General features: G+C 39.1%; 1 protein-coding gene across 8 annotated transcripts in view; it reads right to left on the bottom strand.

The window, feature by feature from the left end:
* Positions 1-12,677, bottom strand: part of SLC4A10 (solute carrier family 4 member 10) — a 247,691-nt gene that overhangs the window by 122,104 nt on the left and 112,910 nt on the right. For all 8 annotated transcript variants that reach the window (XM_040971641.1, XM_040971645.1, XM_040971642.1 and 5 more), the window contains exon 3: positions 12,443-12,589. In XM_040971641.1, the coding sequence (XP_040827575.1) occupies positions 12,443-12,589 (147 nt within the window). The remainder of the gene's footprint in view (positions 1-12,442; positions 12,590-12,677) is intronic.

Here is a 12,677-nt window from a genome sequence, read left to right as displayed (position 1 = left end):
TCCAGGTTGGTTTCAGTACTAACTTAAATATGTTACAAAAATAAATGACAACATGGGTAATAAGTTTGCCTAGAGAAAAATGATCAGGCTCTTATTAGCCTCTTCTGAAATCTGCATGCATATCAAAAGATAACAATAGTAACTATAAGAAAACATCTGTAACATAAGAAAGGACTTACAACCATTGTATATAAAAAACTTTTACAAACCAGTAAGAAAAAAGTGCCTAAGAGATATACAACTGCTCAGCCGTGGGGCTGGGGTGAAAGGAACCTCCTGCAGCATGGCCACTGCAGATGGTGCCCCAGCCAGGCCGGACCCAATTATGGGGACTTAGGTAATGGTTTCTGCTGCCAAAAGGTGACTAAGTCCTAACTGATTCCAGGTCAGAGAGACTTCTTCCCTTAGGGTAAGTAAACCATGAGGGAAGTTTGGGAACTGGATTAAAGCCCTGACTCCGCCCTGCTGCTATCATCTTGTGACAGGAAAAGCCAGGGCAGTGTTCAGCTGCTGCAAGGGGTGCCCCAGCCAGGCTGGACCCAATGCTGGGGACTCAGGCCATGGCCACTGCTGCCAAGTGGTGACCGAGTCCTATGCTTTGGGCAGCCAGTGCACCTATTTCGCGCCAGGCTCTGCCTGCTACCTACCCTGCAGCAAGCTCTGGGGTCTTTAGGATATGTAATTGCTGCCTAGATACATCCATGGCTAAGACCAGTGTGAGCATAGGTGAGGGATGAATCCTGGGTGATTCCCAGCAATGGGGTCACATAACTTTCTGGCAAGCATGGAGACTGAGACCTGGTGGTTTGGAGGGAAGAGTCCATAAGATCTATTTGGACCAGACTGCTTCACCAGCCCAAAGGCCTGAGATGGGCTGTTTGCACAGAGCATCATTGACTGCCACACACCATTCCACACGAAAGCTATGAATGGGGGCCTGTCTGGCAGGGCTAGGTATCAGTACCTGACTGATTGATGGAACAGGGGTGGATCACACAAGGCAGGGTCAAGACACTAACAAGCATGCTAGATAACCAGGTGCAAGGGAAGATTCTGTGGGGGAAGTGTGGGCCCAAATCCAGTGGAAATACCAGTCCCACTGGTAAGCTCATGAGTTGGGATGGTGATGGGCTGAGCTAGATGTGGCCATGGAACCTACCATCATGGATAAAGGAACCAACAATAGTCTGGGCAGGTCAAGGCAGCAGCATCCAAATGTGCATCCTAAAACAGGATGTGGGGTGGGGTGAGCTGCAACTGGAAGGCGGCAGACCGGCAGGGCCAAGCAAACCTTAACTCACAACAAAGAACAGAAATCAGAATGGAGCACAGGTCATGCTGAGCTAGGCTCTTACACCAACTGGTCTGCATGAGCCAGGGATACTAGACCACAACATCAAGGCAAAAGCTGAGACAGGTGAGTGGCTAAGCCAACTGGATCAGAGCAACCATTGGCATATACATAATCTAGGACTGGGAATAGACCTGGTTAGGGAGCTGTGAAAGTACAGCCTGAGCTATGTTGAGGTTCCCCTGGTGAGTGCGGGGACTAGAGTGGAGGCTGCATTCTGGTCTGGATATGGCTGCAATCTCCCTTGGCACAAGTGTGAACTGGGGCTGGGCACATCTAACCGGGCTAGACTCCAGCACCATCTGGGGCTCTGGAGAACCTGGGTAGATGTAGGATGGACTAAACTAGGTCTCTACTCCTACTGAGCCATGTGTGAACAGTGTCTGGGTATAGATGAGTCTTGGCTGGGCTGAAACATCCAATACTAACAACTGGAATGGATTGAAGGCCAGTCAGGGAAGGCAACTGTTACTGCCAGGACAGGAGGTGGACTAAGTAGGGCTGGCCTATGGACCAACCAGTATGCGCAAGATCTGGCATAGGGAGAGGTTCTGATGGAGCAGTCTGGGCAACACTTCTGGCAAGACACAGTCCCTGCAGGTGAGCGCAAGAACCACAATAGGAAGCAACCTAGACCAGGCCAGAGAAAGATACCCACTGGCATACATTGGGCCTGGGGCAGGGGCAGACCAGGCTGAACCAATACACATCACCTGCTGACAAATCCGAATACCAGAATAGAGTGTGGGGAATGTGGGCTCCCCTGCTGTACCGCCACTCCCACTGGAAAGCATGAGTTGGGGTGGTGTTATGGGCTAATGAGTTGATTAGTGCTAGTTGGGCTAAGCAGGAACAGGAACTGAGCAGGAATAGGAACCGGGCTTGTGGCTGGGGACACCTAGACTAATTGGACTCATCTGTATCCAATGTCCTGCTAAACGAGGGTGAGGGGGAAGAGTATATAAGCAGAGGTGAAGGAGCAGTAAAGACAGACTTCAAGAGACTTTCACCATCACTGGTCTCCTGTCAGTGCTTCATCCCCAGACCCTCCCCGTGTGCATGTTACTGGTTCTGCTGGCCGGAGCAGGATGGGAGCAAACCAGACCAGGCAGGGCTACAACATCTGTTAGCCTCATCTGAGCTAAATCAGGGAAAAGCCAGGCTTGGCTGACTGTTCTGATTGGTACAAGCAAAAATTAGAGTGGGTGAGGGTTGGTTGGGCTTTGCCACAGCATCAGTTGGCAGAGGCTGGCACTGGGGGCTAAATCTGTCGAGATAAACCACAGAACCACCTGGAGAGTGCATAACCCAGGAATGGGAGTGGTCTCGTTGGGAAATAGTGGGCCCCTCCCTCTTGGGTTATCACTCCCAGTGGAGAGCATGATAACCAAGACAGGGGCAGGGGTTGCTGGACAATCACGCACCTGCCAGTTTGTGTGTGGACTGGATAGTAGGGCTGATTGGGTTAAACTAAGCTTCAATGCCCATTGACATGTATGAGAGCTAAATGGGATGTAGGACAGACTGTACAAGTCTGGGGTACATGGTGGCAAGCATGGAAACCAGGGTAGGGGGCAGGCATGGTGGGGGTTATAGGGAGTCACCATAAGTAGACTACAGTTCCCACTGGTTTGTGTGAGGGCAAAGTATGAAGTGGGCAGAATCAGGCTGGACTGCAATAACAACTGGTTCTCATGGAAGACAGACCTGGAAACAGAACTGACCCAGAATTAGCAATGACCAGAATGTGTATAAGCTGATTGGGGTGACAGACTGTGCCAGACCCTGTACTGGCAAGCACACACAAGAATCAAGTCTGGGATCACCTCAGAGGAAGTTTCTTTGGAGATCCCTCTAACCGAACTGCTGATTTCAGAACCTCAACCATGAAGAGACTACATCAGCCAGTGAATTCTGAAGAGATTTCATCATGCTTGGAATGGCAAGATTGGCAGCAATTCAGAACTGTTGAACTACCAAAACTGCTTGAGCAGGACCCTCGGAGTATGCCCCACATTGGGGACCTGGGATGGGTGGGAGGCTGGATGGGGCTTGTCCCTTTGTTTCTCCCCTTACCCCAGATACAGATTTTTTTTTTTAATGATATTAGTGTGGAAACAATGATCTTATCCACTTTCCTGTAGCCCTTGACCTTTTGTGCCTTAATCAAATATGTAAGATTATCAAAATTTTAAAAAGCTAAAATAAAAATAAAAAACAGGGGGAAAAAAAGACATACAGCTTTGTCTTTATAGAGGAAGATACACAAATTATCCACAAAGCACATACAAAGTTTCTCAACTAGCCAACTTTGCACAAGTATCCAGTTGGTTAACATTAAAAGAACGAAATGATCAGGCCTGGTGCAATAGTCTAGCAGCTAAAAGTCCTCGCCTTGAACACGCCAGGGTCCCATATGGGCGTCCGTTCTAATCCCAACAGCCCATTCACATCCAGCTCCCTGCTTGTGACCTGGGAAGGCAGTCGAGGATGGCCCAAAGCCTTGGGACCGTGCACCCACATGGGAGACTTGGAAAAGGATCTGGGCTTCAGATCAGCACAGCTCCGGCCATTGTGGCTGCTTGGGTAGTGAATCAATGGACGGAGGATCTTCTTCTCTGTCTCTGTTTCTTTCTGTATATTTGACTTTCCAACATAAATACATATGTGTACATATATATAACAAATTCTTGAAAAACTAATGAAATTATCAAATGTTAGGTAAGTTGTAAAACAACATAAGGTCCCATGCTTTGTTACTGTGAATTTAAATATATATCCCAACTTTTGCAAACTGTCATTGTCTACTAATTTTGAAAATATGAATAGCACAGAACTGAGCAATAATTTCACTCCTATGTAAGAGAAATGCATATGTGCCTCAGGAGCCATACACAACAATGTTTACAGTACCATTATTCACAGTAGTTAACTGCACATGATCCAAATATTCATCAGCAATAGGCCTCATAAAGAAATATATCAATAATGAAAATGAATAAACTACAGCTATCTCCAAAATCATTGGTGAATTCCACAAACAGAATACAGAGCTACAAAATCCTCCTGAATAATTTTGTTTCTTTAATATTGTTTTAGTTGTTATTATTATTTTTTCCAGGATATGATTTTGTAGGTATAGGGGTTCCTGTTTCCATCTTCTCTTTCTCCTTCCCTCACTTCCCCACCACTATTTTCCCCAAATCATCTCAATAGTGTGGTCCTTCAGCAACAGCCACAAATCCACCATCCTATCATTTTAAGTATATCATGGCACTGTAGCTATTAGCAATAGTAGAAAATTTGGTATCATATTGTCAAGGTATATTTAACAGTTTCATTAGGAGTCTTCCCTTTGTTCCAAAGTAGAAATGCATACTGCAGTGTATCTTTATTTCCTGATAGGCTTGTCTGCATAATAATTTTAATAACAAAACAAATAACCATTTAAGAAGGAAAGTCAGAGAATCATTGAAGGAAAAGGGCAAGCATCACTGGGAGAAAATGAGTGTGCTAACTGAAGTGGCAATCACATAGGTACTTTTGTGAGTTAGTTCAAATAGTTGCAAATTTATGTGTATATTTCAACACTAGTGAACACTGTAGTTTAAAATAAATTGAGATACGTCTCAATATTCCTACATATTACCTAACTTGGAAGTTAAAGTAGGAACAGTCAGCCATTACAAATAAACTATTCAAAGATCTGTAACTGGCAACGTATAAAGCATTGAAAACATTTGCCTGTGGGCAGGTAGGTATCTGTGATCCTATGGATGATGCAAGAACCTTTGTTGATAGTAAAGAGTACCTGGAGGGTAGTCTAGTGGCACAGTAGGTAAGCTGTCACTTGTAATAATGGCATTAGATGCCAGTTGGAGACTCAGCTGTTATACTATCAATATAACTCTCTATAAATGTGCCTGGGAGAGAAGTAGAGGATAGCAGAAATACTTGGGATCCCAAACCTACATGGGAGATCAGATAAAAGTAGGCCTGGTCCCTGCCACTGCAGCCATTTGACGAGTGAACCAGTGGATAAAATATCTCTCTGTTTCTCACTCTCTCTTCTGCCTATCAAATATATATAATAATTCTTCTCAAAAATAAAAAAATACCAAGAGGAGTATCCTCATCCTGAGATACAAAAAAATCATGTGGTAACTCTGAAAAGATATCAAGGCAAGTAGCTGAACTCCGAATCACATTTCATTAACAAAGGCATCATCTATTTAAGAAGCATCTGGATGCTTTTCTGAAAAGGGAGCATGGACAGAGGGCATTGTTTCCTCTTTGCAAAAGAAACAATCAAGATGAGGAGGACTAGCAAATCAGGGACACAGTGTATTAGATTTTAATGGAGCACGATTTTATTTTTTTTTTTTACTAAATAGAACTCACAATGTCTTCAATTAAGAACAATGACTGTACCTACAAAATTGCATCATGGAAAATAATAATGACAATTGTAAAAAATTAGAATGATTGAGTCAGCATTGCGGCTTAACAATTAAGTTGTATTCCTGTATCCCACATGAATTATACTTTCAATCTCTGCTGCTCCACTTATAATTCATCTCGCTGCTGTGTTGGGCCCAAACACTTATGTGAGAGAACAAAAAGTTCCTGGTTCCTGGTTTGGGCCTGGGACACTTTTGGTCATTGGAACCATCTGAGGGGTGAAACAGTAGAGCAAAGATCAATCTACCTCTACCTCTGCCTTTCAAATCAATAAATCAATCTTTCCAGAAAAATAACTAAGGCAGAATAATGACTCAAGGCATCATGTTATGTTTACACATGTTTACACATTATGAGACAGAAATAAATCATGATTTTCAAATCATACTTTGTCTTTAGAGGTAATTTACATAAACCAATTTGTACCAGTTTTGTCCAGCACAAACAAAAAGCATTCAAAGAAAAATAACTGAAACTGAAAATATTTAATAAAGATATTTTTTAACATTAAAGATGTTTGAAATAGTTGCTACACCTTTGTACATTTTGCTTGGGATAAAAACCTAATTGTTGGGGCCTGGCACAATAGCCTGGTGGCTAAATTCTCGCCTTGTAACTGCTGGGATCCCAAATTGGCATTGGTTCATACCCCCAGCTGCTCCACTTCCATCCAACCCCCTGCTTGTGGCCTGGAAAGGAGGTAGAGGATGGCCCAAAACCTTGGGACCCTGCACCTACATGGAAGAACTGGAAGAAGCTCCTGGCTCCTGGCTTTGGATCAGCTCAGATCCTATCATTGCGGGTACTTGGGAACAGAAGATCTTTCTGTCTCTCCTTCTCTCTGTACATCTGCCTTTCCAATAAAAATTAATAAATCTTAAAAAAAAGAAAGAAAACCTAATTGTTTATCTTGTTTGTAGATAGCATTTAATCTAGATATTAATGACAAGCTTTTACAGGGGAAAAAAAAAACTATTACTCAAATTCTTGGAGCCAAAGTATTTGATGGTTCTGTACTGTTACAGAGAAAATATCGGCAATTTTGACAGGGTCTGGGACAAGGAGCATTGGTGGCTACCAATTCTGATGCTACAGAAAATACTATGCAAATTTTATTGCTGTCTCCTATAATAAAAGGACATCACTACCACCTGGCTGTTCTTTCTTAATGATCCAATTAAACATGCAGGCTCATCATTTTACAATCCTGATGTTTTTAAGTTCTTTTCATGCAAAATGCAATATTCATGTTTTAATGAGGTTGACATTTCTGACGAACTAATGCAAAAGCTGGGAACCAACTACGCTTTTGAAGTTATATCTGCATACAGGGAAGAAAATCAGGCATAAGTAAATTCAAGTTACATACAGATTTAAGTTTTAGAGCAATTTAAAATTATGGTAAGTCCTCAAAATGCAATGGATAATTTTTTGTTAAAAAAAATTATTCATAAATGAAACCATAGAATATTGTCCAAAACTGCATATAACATTGCAGGCAAAAACATATATTGAAATGTCAAAATGATCTCCTCTGGAGTGGAGCACATGATTGAGGACATGAGATTACACCCACGTGTGCCTTACAGATCACAAGAATATTTTACAGACACCATGAATCACATTTATAATTTAAAAATAAAATGCAATTACATATAATAGAGAAATATGGAAGATGCAAAATTGTCATTCTTTGTAAAATAGGAAGCCATTAAATGAATATAACATTTCAATAGTTCCAAAAATTATATAAAAGATTAATTTTTGTCATTAATCTTAATTGTATTCTCAACTATTGCACTCCTTTTTGCCATGTTTTATATGTAATTTTAATTAAACAGAACCAAGAACAAAAAAATTTAATGAAAATGTAAGAACAGAATTTTTATTGATCAAAGATAGCTCTTTGAAGTCACATTTTCTATATTCCTGTAATTAGTCCTGAAGCATCTGTACAATTTACATCTAACATTAGAAATATTTTAGGCATATTCCAGAGCTGTGCTAGTTTACACAGTGTCTTTGTTTACCATATATATAATCTCCGGGTTATTTGTATTTACTCTACTGCTTGTAGGTTAACTAGGTCAAATTGATTTTATCTTATAATCTTTTATATACTTTCATAGGAAACTGAGGGAAAATTTAACATTAAAGTATTCTTGCATTTTCATTGACTTCAAGCTTATGTTTCATCTTGTCATTTTTAAACAGCTCATCTCTGCTGCCAGTTGAAATATACTTTAAAATTATAGCAGGTCAATAAAAGATGACATTAAAAATAACGATGCAAAATTTTAGAAGTTTCTGATTATCACTCTCTGTAAGACAAATAGTAAATGAATATTTTTAAGTTCAGAGGTAAAAGTAAGCTGAATGTATTTGTACGTACATAGATTTTTTTCATAAAGCCACAACATCATCACCACTTTTACCACACAGGCAAAAGTTGGATCTATCTTTGCATTGAGTCATTACAATCTGTGATGTACATACAATTACTCTGGGCTATAGAAAAGCCCCACTCTTTAACCACTAGCACAGTCATGTCCTTAACAGCAATGATTGTATTACATGATTGGATCATATAACAAAATGTGATTCTGTTGATGTCATCATGAGTCATAAACTATTAAAGAGGCACAGAATTGAAACATTTCCTCAAAACTCTTTTTTGTTAAACTGGTGCTTTCTCCAGAGATTTGGACCCAAATTATCCCATGTCTCCACAGCCCACATTAGAATCCACCACCTAAAACTTTTAGGTCTCCAGAAGAGGGACTCCGGTTTCCTAGAATTTCTTATTTCCTGTATATCTTGAACTACTGAGTTGTCAAGAATTTTTGGGCTCCTGTAGGAAAGCTTCAAAAAATTTCATCCATAACCCTTCCTAGTAAAATTAATATTTACGTAGTCAGAAATTTTTCTGTGAGGCATTCAGCATAGAAATTGGATTACGAAGAATATCAAAGCACAAGTCAGGTAGAATGATGTTTAGGACATGGTTCAGTCTCAGAGTATAATTGAGTACTTGATTATCAAACATCTGAACTGGTCACAGTACATGAAACAAAGACAAATTAATTCTTAAGAGCTTTTTCTTTTTTTCTCAAGCAAAATCTAGGAAGTTCTCCTGTCTGGAGATCACGAGGGTGGCAGACATTTGTCCCTGTAAAAGAACAGATCCTAGTTCTAAATGTTAATAAAGACATTCAGATGGTTGGGGAAGAAAGGAGGTAGTTGGCATTAAAAAATAGTGGCTGACACATTAGAGAAAGAATCTGGGCCACTTGACCTGTTTCCAAGTTTTTGCTAAAGAAGAGGCAGAAGCTTCTTAGGAATAATGACTCTCGATCCTGCATGGATGCTAAATCACCCAGAGGGGTACATTTTAAGAAAATACGCAGGAATTGAGAAAATGAGACCCTGCATCAACGATTTTTAAGAACCGCTCAAATTATTCTGAAGTGTAACATGGTTTGACAAATATTTCCAATGACTGCTTGTTAAATTTTAGCCTGCATAGAAATTATCTAAGATACTGTTAATAAACAGATTCTGATTCAAGAAATCTAGGGTAAGGTCTAATATGATGAGCTTGATGCCAATACTGTTGATGTATGAACCACACTTGGAATGGCAAAGCTTCTACAACACTGCATCTAAATCTCAGTTACACAGCAGAAACATCTGGGGTACATTTTTTTAAAACACCCACACTTGCTTGGGTCCCATGCACAGAGATTCTGATTAGTATGCAGCTTGAGTTTCACTATGTTTTTAGAACTGATCACAGTCAATATCAAGAACCACTGCTACAGAAAAACAGATGTAATGCAACTGTATAACAGACACTAGCATACTGGACAGTGAAGATATGTTGCAGTACACATCTCTACTCTCAAATAAACAGAGGATTCCCAATGAGACTGTTTTACTTTGACAACAGAATACTAGATTTCCTACCACTGCCTACGCCTAAACCGCCATCAAATACTTAAACAACAAAATGGCAGACTTGTGACTTTTGCTGAAGGACTATCTATTGCGATAATATTGGAGAAAACGGTGGGGAGGAAATGGAGGAATGGGGGAATCCCTGTGCCTGTGGAACCATATCATAAAAAATAATAATGAAAAAAAAGAAGAAAATAACAACAAAAGTAGAAGGAAGAAACAAATGATGATACATACATTTTATTTTTAATTGTTTACTAAGCACTTCTGAGAGTGTATGAATATATTTTCCAAATGTTAGATGATGAAACCACTGCTAAATCTTACTCCAATTCCCAGAATCTAAGAGGGAGTCTATTAATTGTAAGCAGATGCAGCTTAAAAGAAGAAACATATTCCTAGTTGTCTCTTCACTACACTCACAATTCTAACCTCAAAAACATAAAAAACCAGAAGGTGCAGGAAACACTTAGTCCATCCTTTAGCCTCGGCTCACTGACTCTGGGACAGCCATCCATCACACTGAGATGAGAAGACATCCAGACAATTTTGCTTTATACACTCTGCCACCAGTAACCATCCACACTTGGCAAAAGTAGGAAAGCACTCCAAAACATTTCTTTGCTAGGATGATATAGCAGGAACACTTTCGCCCAGTTTAAAAAAGTGAGATTTTATGAAAGATAATAGTAAAATTATTCTTCTGAAAATTATCTACTTCAGAACACAAAAAATGTTCAGAAATTACTAGTTATCCTGAATAGACTGTGACAATATAGACTTTATCAGAGAAACAAATGGATGTTAGAAAAGAAAAAAAGACATGTAAAATAAAAGATATGAGAAAAAATTCAAGAACATGCAACCACAATATCAAAATCCATTATAGTAGTAAAATGCAGAAACAATATGACAGATAATTAAATGGTAATAGGAGACACTACCTTTTAAAATAAGAACAGGATAAAGAGGAGATATTGGAAACCCTAGTCACAAAAAAAAATATATCAAAGCAAATGGAACAGAATTGGTTACAATAGGAAAACAATACCCCAAGTAAAAAAAGACTTCACATAGCTTCAAAAGTTTTTCAGTACATGAACCATTAGCCCTATCTTAACACGTTTGATTTTGTTTTGTTTTGTTTGATTTTGTTCTGTTTTGTTTTAGGGAGACAAAGAAAATTGTTTGAACACATTCAAACTTAAAAGACATAAACCCAAAAGCAAAATTGGAAAAAATTAAACAGGCCTCATTGCAACCCTTAAAGAAAACAAATAATAAATAAAACAATATTTTGGTTTGTTAATATAAATTCATACATCAAACTTTTATATGGAATTGACTTATTTAATCTCTGAACTACCAGAAAAAGAATGTGGGCCTGAGAGAGGATAGATATCTGTTTAAAAAGGAAAAAATCTATAATCTTTTTACAAAAGGATGAGAACAATCTAATTAAGAGTAAGACATCAATTCAATCATAAATTGTACAACTATTCTTAAATAGTAAGAGGAAATAAAATATAATGAGGAGAATTATATTAAGAGAAAAGAGTGTGGTTGCTGATGAAGGCATATATAACAATATGTTTAATAGGAGGGAAATTAAATGAGTTCTTTCTAATAATGTATTTACTGTCTAAAGTAGGAAACAAGGTAATCTGTTAAGAATGATGAAGGAGAACTTTAAAGAAGGTTGAAAAACTAAGCATTTCAGAAAGCAAATGAATGCAATAGAATTGAGAGGAGCTATTGCAGGTCAACTCGAGTCAGCATCTCACAATGTTTACACCGCAACCTTTTGACTATTTTTAGGCCAATGTGTTGGCTTGGGGAAACAGGCAGAAAGTAGACATGAAGGGAACTCTGACTTAAGTATTGTTATGAAAGAGCAGGTGAAGGTATAAATAAAAGCAAAACAGTATACCTAAGGCATTTAGAATATACTAGCTTTGGAATATTAGCAAAGGCATTACCTATATGAAAGGATATGAAGTCTCTGTAGAATATGAAAAAAATGATAGCTGTGGGTAGAAAATTCAGAGGCTAAATAGGTGGACAAACAAGCATGAAGAAGAGAAGCTATGATGAGACAGCCACGTGGCTTAACTAGTGCCTTCAGAGCTGAAGAAGCTATGGGTGAGAAAGTGAGCTAAGTGCTGAGACAAGAGAAGGTCAAGGGAGATGAGAAGCTCAAGGAATTGAAAGTCAGATTCTAGACTATTTCATGTTCATGGACTATTATAGCACTCAGGAATGGACAATATCCACAACAATGTGGGTTTTGGTATTCTGTGTACACTTAAGAAAATAAAACATTAAAACAGTGGAATATCTTAAGACAATTTGGGCAGCATCAACAAGAGTGTAAATGGGAACTTTAAAAAAGACAGTTTTTGCTTGGGTTTTTAAATTAGAGCAGCAACTATTACTTGCATGGCTTCATTGTGGTTCCTGTACCATAAGTCTAAATCTATTTTCACCATGAAAAGGCAGATATGTAAGAGAAAAGAAAAAAGATTAGCATTTTTCTCTCTCATGTCTTCCCAGCCTGCCCAATGTGCTTTATAAAGACATAAATTGTTTTTACGAAATATTGCTGCAAGTTGGGGATTGTAAAAATGGGTATATTACAATAAAGAATATAATCAAAACAAGAAAGATTCTTACCAAAAGACGGTGACTCCCTTCCATCCTCTGCACCTGAGTCTCTTTCTCGGTCCCTCTTTCTGTGTTTATGACCACGATGCCTATGACGTCGATGGCTCTTTCTTCCTCCAAGGGGCACATGAACCCCAATAAATAGTGTCCGATGACCTTCATAAGGAAACAAATACACAAATAAAAAATCTGAACTACTTCAGGACACAGAAGGTGAGGATTTGCATGAAAACGGAAAATCAAA

This window comes from Ochotona curzoniae, unplaced genomic scaffold (genome assembly GCF_017591425.1).
Source record: "Ochotona curzoniae isolate NIBS_2020 unplaced genomic scaffold, NIBS_Ocur_1.0 contig_2210, whole genome shotgun sequence".
Taxonomy (NCBI): Eukaryota; Metazoa; Chordata; class Mammalia; order Lagomorpha; family Ochotonidae; genus Ochotona; species Ochotona curzoniae.
Note: the sequence above shows the minus strand (reverse complement) of the source record. Positions and strands in the feature narration are given on the sequence as shown.